Below are 21,630 nucleotides of genomic sequence, written 5' to 3' on the forward strand. Positions count from 1 at the left end.
TGTTTAATGGATAAAGGAAGGTAAGTGTTTCCAGTGACATCATTGATGTGCTTGACCAATTATTAGTAAGTGGTGCCTACTAATTGTCTAATTGGTTAACGTCATAGGAAGATGTGTTTCCAATCTTTTTGACTGCAAAACATAAACACTGTGTTTTCACATATGTTAGTGTGGTGCTGGAGATTATGAATATGAAGTTGAACATTTTAGAAATGTAACACTAGAACCAGTGAAAAAATAACACATTTCCAATTTAAAGCCCAAAAGGTAGGCTCCCATTATGTCAAATCAGGAAATGCACCTCCAAATAAATGTTTACCTGGCTGGATTATTAGATGGCGCTGAATTGTTTTTGTTGCATGGACCAGTTTGACATGCCCACTTTGTTTCTGCAGGGAAGATTCACCCTCTTTAGATAAATTACAAAATAATTATCTGCAAAAAAACTTTTTGAGATCAAAAGCAGTAGCAACACCAGTATCCACAGGGCCAAGGTGTCCACTTTGGACACATGGAAAAAAGCAGCAGCGGACATTTCTGAAGTCTTAACCAACGCGTCTTTACATTCATGAGAGTATCAATAATTTGTCACTTTTTCTGGGTCTATATGATGTATTGTTCAGTAGATTTACTATATATTATTCATTTTACTAGTTTTTCCTCATGATTTATTTGATATGCTATCTGATTGCCGGTGGGGGGGGGGGGGTAAAATATATAATTGTGTTGTATGAATACTATGATTTTAAATAATATCTTGATGTAAATAAAAAAAAGCTGTTGTAGCAGTATTTAAATCAGGGAGCCAAATAAACGACTTTCACTGATTCGGTTCCCGACGTTCACCAAAAAGATCCGTTCGTTCGCGAACTACCCATCACTACTGTCAGCTGAGAGCCGGGGGGAGGAAGAAAGATGGAAGGGAACAGAGACGAAGCAGAAAAATGTATAAATATAGCCACTAAAGCTCTTGAAGCAGGAGACAAAGACAAGGCGGTGAAATTCTTAAACAAAGCAGAGAAGCTCTTTCCAACCTACAAAGCGAAAGGTAAATATCTACGTTACCATATTTCCGTTCATTAGCCACGTTAGTTAGCCCGTTACACATTAAACACCGATTTAAAATACGATTTGGGAACTTGCCTTGGAATATTGTCACTTGCAATGCACGGATAATACTTAAACGAATACGTGATGAAATGGTTAAGTAACGTCATTAACGCTTTAAACTGCTCAGGGCAAAGGAAGAAGTGACGTTTCTTTAAATTGCTAACTAACGTTAGCATGCTATCAGTGTGTACTATGTCGCTAACTACTTGACGTTAGCCATTTCTTAGCCCATTTTGTTGATTTGATAAGGTTGACATCCACGGTTAAATGTCTCACTTGACAAGCTATGTTTCATTTTATAGTTATGTTTTAGCTCAGTGGCGAATGTGGACTGGCTATGCTAACTAGCCAATTGGCAAAGCTATTGCTAACTATCATTTACAAACTTTAGCTAGTCTATATGAGCTAGCTAAATGTTGGATTGCCAACTAATTCAGTTTTGCATTATGTGGTCAGTGGAGCGAAGTTCCCCATCTGGGATGTTGTCTCCCCACATGTATGGTATTTCGCAATAACAAGGTCAACTGACTAAGCAAGTGATGCCTATGCACCAGTTAGTTAGCCAGCTAGGGGTTGTTTCCAGTGTCCCCATTACAGAAATGTAATTTTAAAATGGGTATCAATGTAGGCCTGATACTAGCTTAGTAAGGGACTTGGCTAACTAGCCGGACACAAGCCATGCCTGGCTGTGGTTGTATTGATACATGGTGATGATCCAGCAGCTACCTCGGGCCATAAGCAATTGATCTGCTTATTGCTCTCAGCTGCCGTGATGTTTTGTAATTCATTGCTTTGTCTGTTGAAAAGTGCTTGTCTGTAATCAAACACTTGTATGTTTTGTGAGTGAATCGTGTGCTTGCAAGAGGCTGCTTGCATTATGGTCATTTGTGCAGCCTGCCACCTACCAATCATATTTAAAAGCTTCTGAAATGGTCAATACTAGTATGTCAGGCAGGAGACATATTTACCTTGTTATGAAGGTAAATGGCAATTTCCACAGCAGCCATATATAATAGAACACATATTAGCTGAACGGTTGGCTATGTGACAGTTGACAGCAATTATTCCTCATGTTGGCTTAACTCTCACATCATGCAGTTAAACATGACCGTTTACATTCACTAGGAACATTTAGTTGTAGTGAATACTCAAGGTTTGGTTAAAGTGTTTAAAATGGTCACCAAGGAGATGGCTATAGCAGCCTATTCACCTCACTCAAATCAATGTTTAGTTGGTAATGTTCATGGGATACAGCAGGTGCAAACAGTACAGTGAAATGCTTACTTGCGAGCTCTTCCTCACCAATGCCTTATTCAATATAAAAAATGGAAGGAAGTAGGAAAGTGGAGGTCTCAACTTCTGCTGAGAATCATTTTTTGGAAATGGAGGTAATGTGGCTCTTGCAGGATGAGGTAAGGGGGTTTGTAGGGATTCCACTGTCAGCAGATGAGGTAACGTGGCTCGTGCAGGACGAGAAGGTGTTTGTAGGGATTCCATTGAGCGCAGAAGAGGTAACGTGGCTCGTGCAGGATCAGGTTAGAGGGATGAACAGGCTTGTCCACCTCAATCCCTTAATTGAATGATTGACCCAGAGCTGAGGGAACAATGGTAGTGCATAAGCCAGAGCTAAGCTGGGGCCACGGTAAGGAATGACAGGGCAGTGGGCCAGGGAAAACCATCATCCTATTCACTTTTTAATTTCAGTTTTTATTTATTTCATTACCTCCCAACAAGAAAGAATAGTGGATTCTGAGGATTCAAGAAGATTGCATCTTGATTGAAGAAAAACAGCCACCGTCTTCAGTTCAGTGTCATGCAATAATACATTTACCACTTCAACCATTAAGATGAGTATCTTTCCCGACATGCCAGTATTCTCACTCTGGCGTGTCGATCCAACATAGTGTTCAGTTACCTGTGTAAACTTTCACACTAATTGCAGAGCTGTATTGCACAGTCAGGGTGCTGCCAGAGAGAACAGCGATGCACTAGGCAGTATACTCGGGCTGTTGCTTAGGCTGCTGCTGCAGTGGTCATGGGTAGACTGACACAGAGCGCTGCTTTGTGTCATTGGAAAAGCTTAGCACATTCTCATTGAGCAACCAGAGCTGTGTATATTCGCCTGCGGCTCTCATGGAAGCATGACCAGATCTCCACTACAGCTCGTCTATGGAAGCCAACTGGATGCTGGGAACAATGTAACCTTAGTTTCTGTGTGAACCGCTGATGTTCCCTTGCATGGTGGTCTGACTTTCAAGAGCCTAGTGTTTCGCCCTGTAAGATTGAGTGCCAGTTTTCCAGAACCAGATTAAGACTAGTCCTTGACTAAAAAAACACTTTCGATTGAAAATGAGAACGCTTTTTAGCCGAGGACCCGTCTTTAATCTGGTTCTGTGAAATTTGCCTTTGAAGTGCTTAGCTTTGTCTCTCTTTCTGAATGTGCCACGTCATGCTTTGTTCTGTCTTCTCTCTCTCTTCATCTCTCTCTTCCCTCCTAGCCTTGTTGGACACCTTGACGAGGAACGGCAGCTCTGCGGGGAATGGCACGCACTGCAGACAGCGTACTACAGACAGCTCCTCGGAGAGCACCAAGGCCCGGGCTGGTGGGCAGGACCAGGAGGCCGGAGGGGGCGAGCCCAGCACCAAGGGCTTCACCAAGGACCAGGTGGAAGGAGTGCAGAGGTGAGCAGGAGGCTTTTGACTTTTTTTCCACTTGATTGCTCACTCGCGTAATCTGTTTGGGATTGGCTATCTGTTTGTAAAATCTCTGTTCCGCCCTCCCTGACGGCCGTATGGTACGATCCTCTGTCCCACTTTTCATGTGTGCAGCATGCAGGCCTGTGTGTAGTTGTGTTGCTTCACTCTGGTGCATTCTCATGTGGCGATTAGGGCGGGAGAGCCACTTTCAGCCTGTTTGGGGTTGTTGACCCTGAGTTTTTGTAATCAATGTGAATTTAGGAGACTTGACACTTGGGTGTTCTTTTTTTCGTATGGCTACCTGTTAAGATGAGGAAATGGTGGATTGTAAATTCCCCTACTCACCTGAATTTCCTGTTGCATGTGTGTGTAAAATAGATCATAAGTTACATTTTTTTATTAACCTGATTGGTTCTTCTCACAACAGGAAATTGATAAGGATCTGTCACACGTCATGTGAGCATGCTCTCACACAAATCAGATGTATTTTAGATGAAACTGGAAGTATATCCTTCTCACCAAAAATAATTAACCCATGTACTCAGTCATTCTGTCTCAATCGAGGGACCATTAGTCAGTGCTTTATGCTTAACATTCTGACAGTAACCGGTCCTTCGAACCGGATGATGACTGAACCAAAGACAGGTGAAATGGAGGCGGAGAGGGAAGAACTGTCTCCACTGGAAGGAAGAGGAGGAGAGAGAGCAGCTGAGGGAAAGGTCTTGGAACAAAGGAAATATCCAGGAGCTAAGCCTAAAGCAACAAAGGCTTCATCCTCAACCACCAGCAGCACCAGAAGAACCAGGCCAGCACCTGGTTATCTTAAAGATTATGTGGTCGAGTTTCTGACATCAAAGGGCAAGCCCACCAGAGCTCACAGTGTTGATGGATCAACTATACGTTTCAGCCATCAACCATCCCTTTTGAGCCAAGGACCGGAAACTGCTTTGGAGCAGGAAAGTGGTCTACAGGAAGAACCCATGGAGGTGACTCCCACAACACAGGTCGACCAGCTTCCTGAGGCAGGCTCCGCTCACCCCTTAAAAACTAATGGGAAATCGTGAAGCACTCTTGACGGAGTGGAAGTTTGACCAGTGGATACCCCTTTGGAAGTGGCCATGGCAGCCGCCATTCACTAGCCCTCAGCGATTCACAGACCGCTGTCCTACAAGACAGGATGAAACTATTAGCTTTGGAGGAAATTGAGCGTCAGATTGAGCAGGAACGACAGGCTGACGAACGATGTCACCAATTGGATGTGCAGGCCCGTAGAGCTCTACAGGAACGGGAATTCATTGCCAAGGACCTGGCACAGCAGCGACTGCACTGTCAAGCCAGAAGGGATTTGGAGGAGGCACGGATGGTCTCATCCTTCCTGGAGAGGAACGAACAGGGAGTTTACCTGACCACCCCTCCACATGGACCTAACCTGTCTGCCTTTCTTTCCCAATCTGCCCCTCTGGTACCCCATGGCATACAGTCCCCGGAGACAGGCCACTCCACCAAAGCCCTCTATGCCAGTGACACAAGTTAGCATTCCCACATCTGGACAAAGCATCACTTCTTTGCTTTTCCGCCAATTACCAACCACGGCAAATCGTTCCTCTCGTCCAGGGCCAGGCCAGTCCTCAAACATCAGGTGGGAGGGCTCTCACCCAATTCCGGCTGCCACCAATGGAGGGTCTGGGACAGTAGGGGACCGGCCCAATGAGGCCACAGTGGGTTCATCAGAAGTCCCGGGGTTATCCTTCATGCAACCAGAAGAGGGAGCTAACATTATGAATCTTCTAGTAGCCTCAGCCTATGGAATTCCCAGACCCAAACTGCCATACTTTGAGAGCGGAAAGGATAGTGAATTTGTCCTTTTGGAAATGGCATTGGAGAGCCTACAGGGTATTCAGTCATCTGTCAGAACGCTACAAATACCAAGTACTAATGGATCATTTACGGTTTCCCAGTGCATACAGGCTGGCCCAATCCTTTATGCACTCCGCAACACCATACACTGCAGCTCTCCAGGCCCTGAAGGCCAGATATGGTGAGCCACGCCAGCTAGTCCAGAATGAACTAAACAACATCCTGAACACGTTTCCAATTAGGCTAACCTGTACTAGCCTGATCCCCTAGTCTTTTACCATGGTAAGACCCCCATGCCTTACGCCTGGGCTCTGAAATCCATGTCCTCTCAAACCCTTTTACTAACCTGTGGATCAGGTGTCTCCAACCTTTTCTAGTGTAACAGTATAACTTTAGACCGTCCCCTCGCCCATACCCGGGCGCGAACCAGGGACCCTCTGCACACATCAACAACAGTAACCCACGAAGCATCGTTACCCATCACTCCACGAAAGCCGCGCAGAGCAAGGGGAACTACTAATTCAAGGTCTCAGAGCAAGTGACGCCACCGATTGAAACGCTATTTAGCGCGCACCGCTAACTAAGCTAGCCGTTTCACATCCGTTACACTAGCATGAGAGCTATTTTTTTTTTTTAAATCAGCAGCGCAAGGTGTATTTTATTTTCTAGCTATCAAATGGGCACATTCTTCTCTCCCCTGCAACTCTCTTCCCTGGTCCTTAGTGTAAGAGAGAAAGTAGTGTTCTGTTTTCTGTCAATATATCTGGTAAAAATAATTAAGCAATAAGGGCTGAGGAGGTGTGGTAGATGGCGAATATACCACGGCTAAGGGCTGTTCTTAGCACGACACAACGTGGAGTGTCTGGACACAGCCTTTAGCCATGGTATATTGGCCATATACCACAAACCCCCGAGGTGCCTTATTGCTCTTATAAACTGGTTACCAAAGTAGTTATAACAGTAACATCTCTTTGTATACTTTCTGATATACCACGGCTTTCAGTCAATCAGAATTCAGGGCTCAAACCACCCAGTTTATAATGGTTAATAAACAACTCTAAGGGGGGCCCTATAAAATCTGTGATTCCGCTCCCAAAATAAATGGACTATTTTCCCCAAATTATGTTCTGTTAAATTTTTCACTCTTAAAATTATTTTTGTTCATAGACAACCAACGGAATGGGATGTTCTGAGTCCATGTGAATGCTTAAATCACATCTCAAGACTATTTTAAAAATTGTAATTGCGCTTTTGGCGTTTTAATTTATGCATCTAGTGATTGGGGAATTTGCCATCTATGACGTGCCGGTCTAGCGATGGTTCTCTACTACTCATTTCATGGCAAAGTTTGCAAATGAGAAATAATAGATATAAATGATATACTTACTCATGATATACTTTTAATTTGAACATGTGGATAGGTAGCCTAGCTTACAAAACTAAAACTATTTAATTTATGGATCAAGCCTTAGTAGTCATTCTGATCTTTGCAGTTAATGTTTAAGTGATGGTTTTGGGGACTGTATTTATGGAAACCCACAAGACAGTTATGACATCCACTGGCTACACACAGTGATAAACTCACGCACCACATAGACACACAGGCAATATTGCTGGAAATGAATTGGCAGATATTGCCTTGTTTAAAAAAAAAAATAATAATAATACAAATGAAACAATTGTTTGTTAATAGTGGATAACCAGGGTGGGATAATGTTGCGTTGATTAGATATTAGCTGGGAGTTTAGTGTCTGATACTTGTGAGATTGTTTGCGGTGGAACAGGTGAAGGTCAGGTGATGTTAAACGATCATTGTGTCCAGATGCCCACCCTGGTTTAAAGCAGTGGTATTCAACGTCTAGGTCAGTGTCGTCGCCCAAAATCAACCCTTTTTTTTTTTTTTTTATAATTACGGGGGGACTAGTTTATTATTTGTGACAATATACAATTGTTGCTGAGAATCATTTGAGAAATATAATTTTACTGAGTAAATGTATGTATTGGGTTCTTTTGATAAGAGATGAAAAGGCTATGAATTGAAGGTTATTTGTTGATGTAAAAATGAGATTTTCCAGATTACAGCTGTCGTTAGACTTTTTTTTGGGGGGGGGGGGGATCGTGAGAAATGTTAAAATAAGCTATGGTTTAAGTGCCAGGATGTTATACTCATTTCGGCTCATCTAGTTGCATTCGGTGCGCACGATACATTGGAAGGTGGGCTGCAAGGGATTGGCTACTTGAAGAGAACTTGGGCCTTAACAAAGCTACTTATTTGGGAAGATGCTAAATAGTGAAGCTTCTGCGTGGCGTTTCAAATATGGAATTTCTAGCTTCTCCGTTTCTTGTTCTCTTGGCCATCAGCGCTTTTAAACTAAATAATAAACCATCTTTTGTCAATGTGTCTGCACTAGGGATTCGGGATGTGGCTGCATTATTGATGTTATGTTAATCAGGCCTTTTGATTTGAACATAGATAGGTAGCCTACAAAACAAACTATTTAATTGATGGATCAAGCCTTAGCAGTCATTCAGATCTTGTTCCCAATGATCAGTGCTTTGTTACTGTCCAGCGGTTCTGAATTTGTGATTCACCTGACAGTTTTTTCTTCTTCTGTTCAATAGGCTTTTGATTTGAACATTTAAGTTCTTGTGTGTGTACTACACCATTTAATTTAATGTATATATGCTACAGCACTTTGATTTCACAAATATTTTGAAATTGAACTAAATGATCTGTTTCTGTCTTCAGTCCTTTTTAAATGAGAGATATAACATATGTCAAACTCATTCCTTTGAGGGCCGAGTGACTGGGTTTTCACTTCTCCCTTGTACTTGATTAATGGTCACTGATTAGTAAGGAACTCCCCTCACCTGGTTGTCCAGCTCTTAATTCAACAGAAGAAGAACAAACAGCAGACACTAGGCTATAAATGGAGTGAGTTATACACCACTGGACTGTATGCTCTACTGCAGTATAGGTTGAATGTGATAGGCCTACTGAGGCTGGTTATAGAGAGACTATAACTCCCTTCCTGTTTCGAGAAATTAATCAAATTGGCTATTATCAGGTTGGTTAATGCGATTCATTTCTGTTGAATTTGGGGGGGAATGGACCCGCATGCAGCCCCACCCACTCGGCCAATCAGTAGCCACTACTGTGTTGTGACACACTGCACACTTTTTACTGAACGGTACGTGCTAAATAGTATGGCAGCTAGTATGGGTCTTTGGCCACTGTTGTTGGACCCTGAATCATACCAACCGTGGGGGGGAGGGGTGTTCTAGAATGATCTCCCTTGAGAGTTCTTGTTAAACACCTCTCTTTCTGTGTCACTGTTTCATCATCGCTGTCCCCATAGGCCAGGGTAGGTGGCTGGGACTGGGAGCTCCGAGCGACTGATGTCCCTGCTGAACAGAAGTGTTGCTAATAATGGGCCGAGTGTAGCCTAGGCCTCCACCACCTTCCCCTAGCGAGGTCGTCTGACGGCAGTTAGATGGTTCTATTGGGCTCCGTGTTTTGTTTTCTCTAGCATCTTTATGGTTCGTTAATTAACCCTGCAGTTGACCTACAGGATCACTCATAATCCCCCAGTCCAATGTGGTGTACTCAGAGGGGTTAAACTTCTCTACTGTACTATGAGCCAGCCAATAACACACTTTTTATGTAGAGAAGGCTGCTGTTGAAACACTTACTCAGCTCAACATTTTGTAGTTGGGTTTGAAGTTGAAGCCTGTGGAATATTTGCAGTGTTTGCTGAGCTAAATACAGCAGACTGGTTGTCTGTGTATTTGTATGCAAGTCTTTCATGGCAGAGCTGTTTGGGTGGCTTGTTGTGGTCGGTTTTGTGCCATTTGTGCCATGTGTGTGTGTGTGTGTGTGTGTGTGTGTGTGTGGGCCGTTAATCAACTGCTCAATGAGGACACTGCAGTGTTTTACGCACCATACTACCCCTATGGGAACCTCAGACTCGGCAAGGTGCCCATAAGGCCAGTGAGAGGGGAAGGGCGAGGGACTGAGAGAGTGAGACAAAAGAGAGCTGTGACGCATCTCGTTATGGCAACACTCACATAGTGCTTGGTAGGCCTGACCAACATCTAGTCCCATTGTAAAGAGCATACGAAGGTATGTTTCTTTACTAAGATGCTGTGTTTGTTTAGAGACTAACCTGTATTTTTGTTAAAACAGGCCTACATGCAATGTAGGGTTTAACCTCCAATTGAAAGGTACACAGTGACATCAGCATATATTTGATTATTCTAATTGAATGTTAATGTAACAGTCTGGCAAGTATCTCAGGTGGTTCTCCTTGGAGACTGGAGGCAATCTCTCTTCTGCAGGTCATGCAATCGACTCTGTGTATTGCGTTTGAACTCTCCTGCTCTGTTCTGCCACCAATGTTGATTTGCCCTCTTGTGGTTTCAAATGGTACTCCAGGAGCACAGTTTTCTAAACCCAGAGGTGCAACATTGCAGACTTCCTGGAACGCTTGCGAAACATACCAGAAGTGAAAATTATTCACTTGGATGTTTATTTTCTCTAAATGTAAAGGCACAACCTAGATACTTTCCAAACACTAGTTCTTGAAGCAAAACGTATCAATTAGAGTTTTTTTGTATTGCTTTTGGGCCAAATGTGATCTGTGCTACAACCCTCATGATTAATTAGATCCACTGCATTGGTGGTCTATCTGTTTCCTGGACATGTGTAACATAGCCCTGATGAATCACTCACTGTCATCTCTCTTAAAGGATAAAGCGGTGTAAGGACTACTATGAAGTCCTGGGCACCAGCAAGGAGGCCAATGAGGAGGAGCTGAAGAAAGCCTACAGGAAACTAGCACTCAAGTTCCACCCAGACAAAAACCAAGCCCCTGGAGCTACAGAGGCCTTCAAAAGTAAGAAGTTTCACATGCATTGTTTTTGTGTTCGGTGCCAATCACATGTATCACAGGGCGCGATACAGCCAGCAGATGGACCAAAGACGGGAGAGAGCAGAGGGGAGGGGAGAGGTATGCATGTCTGGCATCTACAGGGGCGGCAGGGTAGCCTAGTGGTTAGAGTGTTGGACTAGTAACTTAAAGGTCAGCTTGGGGATTTGAACTTGCAACAAGGTACATATCTGTCGTTCTGCCCCTGGACAGGCAGTTAACCCACTGTTCCTAGGCCGTCATTGAAAATAAGAATTTGTTCTTAACTGACTTGCCAAGTTAAATAAATAAAAATGTGGCTGTAATGTAGGCTACAGGTCTTCACGGATCCACCTGTACTCTATTTCAGGACCCGGGCGAGTCACAGGTCTGGGTCAGATCATATATGATTGACATAGGTCTCGGGTATGTGTAAATTTAACCAACTTGTCCGGAAGGTACAAATCCGAATGCAACTGCTGCAGTAGAGGGAGAGAAATTTTATAATTTATGCTGCTGCTCTTGTTTTCACGAGTGGCGGGTGCAGGTTGTTGGCCAATCATTAGTCATCAAAGTGGCAATGGGCTACAGCCATCGAGCCTTACTCCGTGTGTGGCAAAAGTTAGGAGATATCTAATCAATGGAATTAAAATGACGGAGTTAAAGGAGACGAATAACCAATGGGTAGGCAGGCTGCTACTTATCTGAATAGAATTGTTTGTAACTGTAGGATCAGGAAGCGTATGCACTGCAGCCTCAGCCTACCTTAACGAGCTTTTCCCGGTTTGATGCAGTAAAGCCCCTGCACTACGTAATCATGTTTGATGATAAATAATCGAGCTATGGCAGCTATTAGTCTACTATAGTGCCAGTCAGCTTGGTTGGTTGCTGTCTCTCCCTCCCACCTGCTAGAATGGTCTCTCTCACTCAGCTCTGGTTAATAAAGTAGCTTTCAAAAATGACTTCTTCTGCTTCCCTCACTGATCGGACCGGGTCTGGAACAAGTGAGTCCCTACAGCATTGTTAGCAGCATAACTTTGACCTGCCACTAATTGAATTGGAATAGATTGAGGACTGGCAGAGTATCTACGTCTGGCCCCCCCGACGTAAAGTTTGCAGATCAGTGTTAAATGGAGCATCGGATCCGAGCCAATGTCTACTTTTTTGCTGACTTAATGTGACACTTATTGACCATGAGTGTGTTGTGGTTCTAACAGAGATCGGCAACGCGTACGCCGTGCTTAGCAACCCAGACAAGAGAAAGCAGTATGACCTCACGGGGCAGAGGAGCCGACCAGCCCTGGCCACGCCCACAGCCAAGGGTTTGACTTCCACCGGGGCTTCGAGGCCGACATCACTCCAGAGGACCTCTTCAACATGTTCTTCGGAGGAGGATTCCCCTCTTGTAAGAGACACTCATACAATTTGAAGTTAATTTCATCCAGTGGTTGCAGAGTTTGTCTCAATGTTTAATAAACAAGTCTTAATTCATTACATCAATTAAACACAATTGTCTTGCTCAAACATGAATGTTTATTAAATGAGTATTGTATTGCAAGTCTTTGCCGAGTCACTAACAGGGTACCTCTTCTCCACAGCGGCTGCCCACACGTTCACCAACGGCAGGGCGCGATACAGCCAGCAGACGGACCAAAGGCGGGAGAGAGCAGAGGAGAGGGGGAGGATGTATGTATGTATGCATGTCTGGCATCTACACTCCCAGATGTATACTGTGACTGTCAATATAATACCTACTGAGTCTGGGGTAACTTCAGGTCAGACTTCCATAGCAGACCCCCTCTACAAGCTATGGGAGTCTCGGCAGCATATTGCAGGCTCTGTTTTAGTGAAGGACGCAACCGTTCCAACGTTGACTGGGATGAGCTCTAGTTAATTTCGGTGTGCTACATAGTAAAGCAGGTAAACATGCATAGTCACTAACAGGACAGTACATGTCTTAAAATATTAAATAGTAATATATGCCATTTAGCTGACTCTATCCCAAGTGGCTTAGTCATGCGTGCATACATTTTACGTATGGGTGATCCTGGGAATCAAACCCACTATCCTGCTGTCGCAAGTGCCATGCTCTACCAACTGAGCTGCAGGACAAAAGTGAATGCTTAGTGATTTTTGTAATCTGTTTTCCAGGGAGGGTTCTCCATGTTTATCCAGCTGATACCCATCGTTGTACTGATCCTGGTGTCCATCTTGAGCCAACTGATGGTGTCTACCCCCCCCTACAGCCTCTACTCCAGACCGTACGTGTACACACACACACATACGCTGGGGTCGCGCTCAGTATGGATCACAGTACTTAAAGGTTTTGCCACAGAAAATGAAAATCTGTGTTCATATTGGACACATCATGCATTTAAGTGGTACCACTCCGTTTCAAAACGTTTTCTCCCACCTGAACACGGCCCAGGCCTTTAATTCTGTACCCCTGTTCCACATGCTCGGTGCTGAAAAATACTGTCCAATGGTGACATGGTTGGTGTATGTAACGGACACACCTACCAGTAAAGTACTGATGCATTTATTGTGTGTTTTCATTCCCATCGCCTCCTCTCTTCACCAGGTATAAAAAGCTATACTTCTCGCTGTTCTCAGAACAGCCGTATGTAACCTGATGCCTGTCCTCTGTCCTCTCCAGGTCCACGGGGCAGACGGTGAAACGGCAGACGGAGAACCTGCATGTGGATTACTACGTCAACAGAGACTTCAAGACAGAGTACAAGGGCTCCAATCTGCAGAAGATTGAGAAGAACGTGGAGGAGGACTATGTGTCTAATGTCAGGAACAACTGCTGGAAGGAGAGGCAGACGAGTAGGTGTCCATCATGCCTCTATTAGTTGGGCGCTATCCAGATGTTCATACCGTTTCTGTACCATACCAGGTACTACCAGAAGTATTAAAACAATTTAGGGGATTGGGATCTTGATCCAGGAGGAGATGAAATGTCTTTGCTGTAATCTAGCCACGTACCTACCAAGTTAGAAAACCAAATGCCTAGCTGAAGCTCTGACCTGGATATAATTGATTTGACACAGATTTCTTATAGTTATAAGCAGTGGCGTAGCACGCAGCCCCTGCAGGGTATAATTACAGTGAGGACTTCAATCAAATTAGCCCCATGTAAAGCAATACAAGTTACTCGTACAAAACAGGCATTCATTTCCTTCTATTTTGTGACGAAAGCATTCCCTCGACGTAGCTTAGTGTGACATTGTTGATATTGACTGAGTCTTCTGTTCATCTCCCCCTTCTCTCTCAGAAACAGACTTGCTGTATGCTGCTAAGGTCTACAGGGACGACCGCCTGCGTAAGAAGGCTGAGCTGATGACCATGGATAACTGCAAGGAGCTGGACAGACTAAATGACCTGTTCAGAGGGGGCTGAGCCCGCCCGATGCCGCAGGCTCCCACAGGACGCTTTTAGAAGAGATATATGAATAGATATATAATATGTATGTAAATGTTTTTTTTTAAGGAAAACCATGGAGATTGAAAGGAGGAAAAATACAAATAATTAGCCTTACCGTTGACGTTCTAAGTTGTCCCCATCCCTCCCCCAGTCCCCATCCCTCCCCCAGTCCCCATCGTTCCATCCTCCTCACCACCCCCTCCTCCCTGGGAACTGCCTTGCTGCATCTCAATGAACCAACTGAAGAATAGACCAACCTCCCAAAACACTTGAGATCCACAACTTCTTTCTCTTCTCTTTGCTTGTCTTTTTGTGTTTTCTGGAAATAAGAACCCACTCTGGAAATGAACACTGACTGGAAAAGCAGAAGGCATTGTGGTGGTGCCTCGAGTATTGAAGCGCCAAGCATTCTGCTGTAACAAGCAAATCACCGTCTTCTTCACTCTAGAGAACTACTTCACCTGCTTGACTTAAAAAAGATTTGTAGGCTCATCTGGAGATGCTGCCCTCCTTCCAATCCATACATTAGCAGTGCTAGTATTGTGAGGAACCCAGAGAATGCTTCCAAGCTACCACAGTGGAACCCACAGTGGAACTCACAGTGGAACAGTGGAACTCACAGTGGAACCTTGTGTGGAGTTACATGGACCTTGAAGTTCATTCCGCAGATGAAGAAATGACCACTGTCTCACTTGAACTTTTTTGGCCTGGGAAAAAATGTGAAGTCGGAACCATAATCTTCATCAATTGTATATTTTTAATTTTGAATGTTTGAAAATTTATGGAGTTATTTAAGTAGAAAAACAAGTTTTTCTTCATTGCTCGATTAATCATTTGAATAAACAATAAATTATTACCAGAAGCAGTTTTGATTTGTTTGAGCACAAGAGCTTGTGCAATTGTGTGTATGAAGCAGATGGAAGGGCAGGTTAAACACCCTTTTAAAATGTGTTCATAGTACTCAGACTGTAGGCCTATTCTCTCCACATAATATTCTCCCTGGCATACAGATCCATTACTCTAGTAGTTTGTATACAGTCTCACTTGTTTTGCAGGAAGCCTTGTTCTCAACCTAATATGGCCTCACCATATTTATGAGGCTTGTAAAAGATGTTGTGGATTTGTATGGCTACATGCTCCAGCTTGGTACCCAAACAGGTTGGTACTGTGATTCTTAACTGAAATGCAACTGAACAAGTCTACTAGAAAGGAGACTTTGCTGTTTTTCCTGGAAGTCCATGAGAATTGTGGTGTTTCTGAAAAATACATAGGTTATAGGCCTACAGTGATTATCACTTGTATTGATCAGTGGTGGGAAAAGTACTCCATTGTCATACTTGAGTAAAAGGAAAGATACTTTTGTACTTTTCTATTAAGGTAAGTAACCCAGTAAAATACTAAGTATTTGGTGTTAAATTTAAATGGTTTTAAATGTAGCAAAACTAAATGGAACTGCTAAAATGTACTTAGGTAGTAATAGTATAAACCACTTCAAATGATGTATATTAAGCAACCCAGCACACTTTTCTTGCCTTTTTAAATTGACATAACTGGGCACACAGACAATTTTCAAATGAAGCATTTGTGTTTAGTGAGTCTGCCAGATCAGAAGCACTAGGGATGTTCTCCTGATGTGTGTGAATTGGACCCGTTTCCTGTCAAAGTGTAAGTACTTTTGGGTGTCACGGAAAATGTATGGAGTAAAAAGTACATTATTTTCTTTAGAAAAGTACAGATACACCCCCCCCCAAAAAAAAGAAAACACTACTTAAGTAAAAATACTTAAGTGCTACACTGATGAATATTGCCTTAAAATCGAAAGCAAGAAAATTTCTCAGTAAATATCATCAAATCGGTCATGAATACACGTTCGTTCGTGGCATGCATGAACTTCGAACATCTGTGGGCGTTGAGTGACCACGTGTACTGTAAGTGCCATGTATCTATTGGCACTGATAGGTTTATTGCTGTCACGTGACTAATCCCATATCCCGGAAGGGAATTTCATGACAGGCGATTTGTTGACACCGAATAGAACCAATAGTGTAACATTTGGGAAAGTGTGAAATGATTTTTTTTACCGACGTTTGGTGCAGTCATTTAACTTTGGATTCACATGCCGACCAATTACAACTTTTCTAGCACCGGTGCTGTCATCATGCATCATAACAGTTGTATCCAGGTTTTTCTCGTTAGCTTACTATCTTTCTATGGATTTCTGAGCTGTGTGTCATGTAGTAAGGAACCTGAAACACCGGACTGGCGGATGACTTTAAAAACCATTCGCAATGGGATCCATAACATTGACAAATACCTCAACGTTGCTCTGGACTTATTTGGAGGACAAGATGGACTGTGTCACTATGAATGCAGCGATGGTAAGGTCTCTCAGGCAACACACAGTCAGTACTTGTTGGTAATGGAAATAAAAACATGGCCATAACTACTTTGCTTATGCAGACAGGCCATTTATTAAAAAGCTCCGTTGAAAGTGATTATGTTCCACAAACAAAGCAGATAAGCACCACTGTAGCCATCTTGAGTTGTAAACCATTAAACTGGTACAGTGCCACCCCAACACACACTGTAGTTTCTCTGAACAGGTCGTCTCTCTCAACAAGATTAAAGAAGAACTCTGAACACCTCTACCTTTGCTCTTTCCTTGCAGGTTACAAACCAGAACCCCGGCCTGGTTACAAACCAAACCCACCCAATGGATGTGGGTCACCCCTGTTCGGATTCCAGGTGAGCTAGTGTCATGTATGACTTTGATCTATAGCAGTGGTCTTCCCTATTAGTCCTGTGGGGGTGCAGTGTGTGCAGACCAGTCCAGCACTAACCCACCTGGTTTAGCAACTCATGTTTTTTTATGATTAGCAGAGACCTGTGTTTCAGACAGTGACGCCTGCACACACTATAGTGTATTGCTATAGCTGCGGCTCTTCAGGACCAGAAATGAAGACCCCCCCCCCACACACACACACACACAAAATGTATTTTATTTTATTGTCACACATATGTGCAGTGAAATGTGTTTTACAGGGTCAGCCATAGTAGGGCGGCTCCCCTGTACAGGGACCATTGTTTATAGGAATGTTATTACACCTGTCATATTATATATTGCTTTGAATATTTGTGAGCATTGATTTAATGGTCATCTCTTTTGTCTACTCTACAGTTTGACATCGGCATCCCGTCCTTGACCAAGTGCTGTAACCAGCACGACCGTTGCTATGACACCTGTAACCGTGATAAACACGACTGTGACGATGAGTTCCAGGAATGCCTGGAGACCATCTGTAGGAGATTACAGAAGATGTTGGGACTGACCCAGAGTGTCCAAGGTAAGATGGCAACTGGGTTGTGTTTATTAGGGCATGTAACAGAAAACTTTTTACAGCGGAACACGACAATGTGTTTCTTATTGTAGTTTCTGCCAGTTTGTCTGCTTTCTTCCACCCTGTTTCTTTCTGTTTTCTTCCATGTGTTGCCTATTGAACACCACGCTGATTAATGTATTGATATGCTCCCAGTGTTGAACACAGAGCAGGACTTGACTCAAGCATTCCTCACAGTTAATTCAATAATGTGCCCACCATCTTGTAGCCTGGTTAAATCATACTGAACCCTGCACTCACCATTGTCAATTGTTTCACTTTCACTTCACTGGTGAGTTCAGCATTCAGTCAGGTTTAACCAGTCTAACAATCTTGCTGGTGCGGAAGATCATACAACTCCCCCTGATGGCATTTCTGGTGAGGTCTATAATTTAGAGTGAGGTCTATATCCATATTAGGGCATGCAACAGAAAACGGGTGGTTCAAGTCCTGAATGCTGATTGGCTGAAAGCCGTGGTATATCATATCATACAACGGGTATGAAAAAACTGGTATTTTTACTGCACCTATTAAGTTGGTAACCAGTTTATAATAGCAATAAGTCACCTTGTTTTTTTTGTGTGTATGGCCAATATACCACGGCTGTGTTGTGTCGTGCATAAGAACAGCCCTTAGCTGTGGAATATTGGCCATATACCACACCACCTCGGGCCATATTGCTTAATTATAGTACTGCGATGTTGAGGGAGCTAGCACAAGCATTTCACTGCACCTTTTATTCCTACTGTAAACTGTGCACGTGACATAACATTTGATATTGATTCATTTTTCTGTGTGTTTCATATGTCTGTATATAATGATCAAGTCGTGTTTCCATGTCTCTCTCTATACAGCGTGTGAGAATACTGTGACCCTGCTGTTTGAGGCTGTCATGCACATGGGGTGTAAACCTTACATGGACAGCCAGAGAGACTCCTGCATATGCAAATTTGAAGTCAAGAGGGATCTATGAGCTGCCATCCAGAGGGGATTCTGGAATAGTCAAGCCACCAGAGAAACATTGAAGTCAATACTGTATCTTGGGATAGAGCTGTGGAAGTTTCCATTGATAACAATGTGCTAAGCCTTGTGAAGGGATGTGCTCTCAATGAATGAACGTTGGGTGATCTGAGTTTTTAAATTGCTATTTGATCATTTTGTAGAATTGTTGTTTAGTGGTTGTTGTCATGTATGTCATTTGTTTGTTCTGCCACACATTTATATGAAGTATAAATTAAGAGAGAATATGAATGAATGAGAATATGAATGTTTATAAAAGGTAAGAAGACATTGAAGACAAATGTATGCACATGATAATAATGCACATAATGATACAGTGATGAGGGTAATGGCTACATTATATTGCCCAGTAAGTGTATTGTTTTGGTTACACTTCTGTAACCGATGTGAAATGGCTTGCTAGTTAGCGGTGATGCGCGCTAATAGCGTTTCAATCGGTGACGTCACTCGCAAGGGCCGAGGATTTTGTGGAGCGATGGTTGACGATGCTTCGTTGGTGTCAGTTGTCAATGTGTGCAGAGGGTCCCTGGTTCGAGCCCGGCGAGGGTACGGACTAAAGTTATACTGTTACACTTCTCCGCCCATGCATTGGCTATATAGACCGCTTTATTTCGCATGTGTGGATAATGAATATGAGCAGCGAGAACGATGAGAGTGGACACTTGTACATTCTCTTGAACTACGTTTTGCATATAGGGTATAGCCTACCTGTTAGGACGGTAATTTGCAGGCAGAGACAAATAAATGGCTAAATAATATTTATTGAAAATGAAAGGTTCGCCCACCATAGGCTATCCGCGCGTTAAGCCTTTTCAATAATTTGTATTATTGAACCTTGACTAACGTTGGTTGAGCGTCCACTTCTTTCCATTATCATTTATTTACAGACACTGTAGTAAACTGTAGTCTAATCATATTTAATGTAATTTTCTTGAAAAGACGACTGCCACTTGATTCTCCTCCCACGCATAGGCAGCCTACTCCATTTCATTGACACCAGACTAATCTCTCGGGGACTAATTCATGTGGACAGATGAAACGGCGAGAATCTGTCAATGCACATGTGGTTGATGAGCAACATTGAGGGGTTCAATTAATCTGCCCGGGCGCCCGACAATGAGTGTTTTTTTACCGGGTGAAAGTTGATTGCGTTTGTTTTGGAACCGGCCTGCCTCCCGGGTGTGAGACAGGTGCCCGGTTCAAAGCCCACGGAGAAATCCGCTCAAAACGTAATTAGCAAGGGATACATGACCGAAAATGCCGTAACAATCAATACATTACAGAATTAAAACATACAACAATATGATCCAGCCCCAAAAAAGCATTTACACTACTCTGTAACAGTCTCCCATGAACATTTCAATTCATTCAGTGGCACTAACATATCTAGATGAATTATGGATTGTAGACTACACCATACCTCCGGTGCACAAGACAAGAAGGCAGTCTTGCTTAATAGTGCAAATGTCCTGAGGACTTTAAGTAGGTAGCCTAGTGGTTAGAGCTGTGGGCCAGTAACAGAAAGCTTGCAAGATTGAATCCCCAAGCTGACACGGTAAACATCTGTCGTTCTGGCCCTGAACAAGGCAGTTAACTCACTGTTCCTAGGCCATCATTGTAAATAAGAATTTGTTCTTAACTGACTTGCCTAGTTAAATAAATGTTTGTTTTTTAAAGTAGCAACTGCCCATCAGACCGGGTATGGTAACTGCTGGTGGTGAAGGAGACCAGACTACATAGATGAAGAGGGAGTTTACACAAAAGGGTTTAGTATAGATGAACACTTACAATCCTCCCAGTAGTTTCTGGATTTGTTTTTTTGTTGTTTATTTGGACGAATCAGGATTGGGCAAATGCATGCATAAAGTGCTAATCAACAGTTACATCATTTTTTAAAACTTATAAATTAATGATATGCACACATTGATTCTTGAAGAATAGAATATCATTTATAAATGCATCATGAGCTTAGTTCAACTGGCATACAACATCAAAACCCCAATTATAAGCTTGTTTTACTGCAATGTTTGTAAACAAAGAAAATGTCAAACAAATAGCCTACTGCAGCCTCAAAACATGGTTTAAACTATCATGTTGATATAATGGCTGTTCAGTCCTTGCATCCATAGCTTTGTCTATGATTTTGAGAGAGGTTACATTCCTCAAGCCCCATCCCTCAGCGTTTTACTGACAGCCGCTTTATTATTGTTTCGACTGCTGCTTTAACTGGTGTTGTCACGACTTGATATATACAGCGAAAAGAGTCTGCCCGAGAATTGAACCCTGTGGTACCCCCATAGAGACTGCCAGAGGTCTGGAAAATATGCCCTCCGATTTGACACACTGAACTCTGTCTGCAAAGTAGTTGGTGAACCAGGCGAGGCAGTCATTAGAAAAACCAAGGCTATTGAGTCTGCCGATAAGAATACGATGATTGACAGAGTTGAAAGCCTTGGCCAGGTCGATGAAGACAGCTGCACAGTACTGTCTTTTATCGATGGCGGTTATGAGGTCCTTCTGTAGCTCAGTTGGTAGAGCATGGCGCTTGTAACGCCAGGGTAGTGGGTTCGATTCCCGGGACCACCCATACGTAGAATGTATGCACACATGACTGTAAGTCGCTTTGGATAAAAGCGTCTGCTAAATGGCATATATTATTATTATATATATTATGATATCGTTTAGTACCTTGAGCGTGGCTGAGGTGCACACGTTCCAGCAGGTATATCTCACTGATCATCCCCAAAGTCAACACCTCATTTGGCCGCCTTTCCTTCCAGTTCTCTGCTGCCAGTGACTGGAACGAATTGCAAAAATGGCTGAAGTTGGAGACTTATTTCCTTCACCAACTTTAAACATCAACTATCTGAGCAGCTAACCAGTCACTGCAGCTGTACATAGTCCATCTGTAAATAGCCCACCCAATCTATCTACCTCATCCCCATACTGTTTTTATTTGATTTACTTTTCTGCTCTTTTGCACACCAGTATCTCTACTTGCACATCATCATCTGCTCATTTATCACTCCAGTGTTAATCTGCTAAATTGTAATTATTCGCTCCTATGGCCTATTTATTGCCTACCTCCTCATGCCGTTTGCACACACTATATAGACTTTATTTTTTCTACTGTGTCATTGACTTGTTTGTATTATTGCCTTGTTAATTGTTTACACCATGTGTAACTCTGTCACACTGCTTTGCTTTATCTTGGCCAGGTCGCAGTTGCAAATGAG

At 43.1% G+C, this 21,630-nt stretch overlaps 2 protein-coding genes across 2 annotated transcripts; both read left to right on the forward strand.

Moving 5' to 3' along the window:
• The first annotated feature begins 874 nt into the window (after window positions 1-874).
• LOC118380391 (dnaJ homolog subfamily B member 14) lies at window positions 875-14,853 on the forward strand. Its single transcript, XM_052464836.1, is given in 9 exon segments — window positions 875-1,048; window positions 3,609-3,792; window positions 10,414-10,559; window positions 11,789-11,851; window positions 11,854-11,976; window positions 12,170-12,261; window positions 12,723-12,832; window positions 13,228-13,400; window positions 13,849-14,853. Coding segments are annotated over 9 exon segments (1,149 nt in total). The 5' UTR covers window positions 875-915; the 3' UTR covers window positions 13,974-14,853.
• A 1,133-nt stretch (window positions 14,854-15,986) lies between these two features.
• LOC118380392 (group XIIA secretory phospholipase A2-like) lies at window positions 15,987-18,664 on the forward strand. Its single transcript, XM_035767378.2, has 4 exons — window positions 15,987-16,375; window positions 16,666-16,742; window positions 17,176-17,341; window positions 18,229-18,664. The coding sequence occupies exons 1-4, from the start codon at window positions 16,114-16,116 to the stop codon at window positions 18,345-18,347; spliced, it is 624 nt and encodes a 207-aa protein (XP_035623271.2). The 5' UTR covers window positions 15,987-16,113; the 3' UTR covers window positions 18,348-18,664.
• The last annotated feature ends 2,966 nt before the right edge of the window (window positions 18,665-21,630 follow it).

The sequence above is a fragment of the Oncorhynchus keta genome, chromosome 16, assembly GCF_023373465.1.
Source record: "Oncorhynchus keta strain PuntledgeMale-10-30-2019 chromosome 16, Oket_V2, whole genome shotgun sequence".
NCBI classification, from domain to species: domain Eukaryota; kingdom Metazoa; phylum Chordata; class Actinopteri; order Salmoniformes; family Salmonidae; genus Oncorhynchus; species Oncorhynchus keta.

Coding starts and splice junctions, on each gene's coding strand:
- LOC118380392 (XM_035767378.2), top strand. CDS start 16,114: ATGCCGACCAATTACAACTTTTCTAGCACCGGTGCTGTCATCATGCAT. Junction 16,376..16,665: donor TCACTATGAATGCAGCGATG/GTAAGGTCTCTC, acceptor CTTTCCTTGCAG/GTTACAAACCAGAACCCCGG. Junction 16,743..17,175: donor CACCCCTGTTCGGATTCCAG/GTGAGCTAGTGT, acceptor TCTACTCTACAG/TTTGACATCGGCATCCCGTC.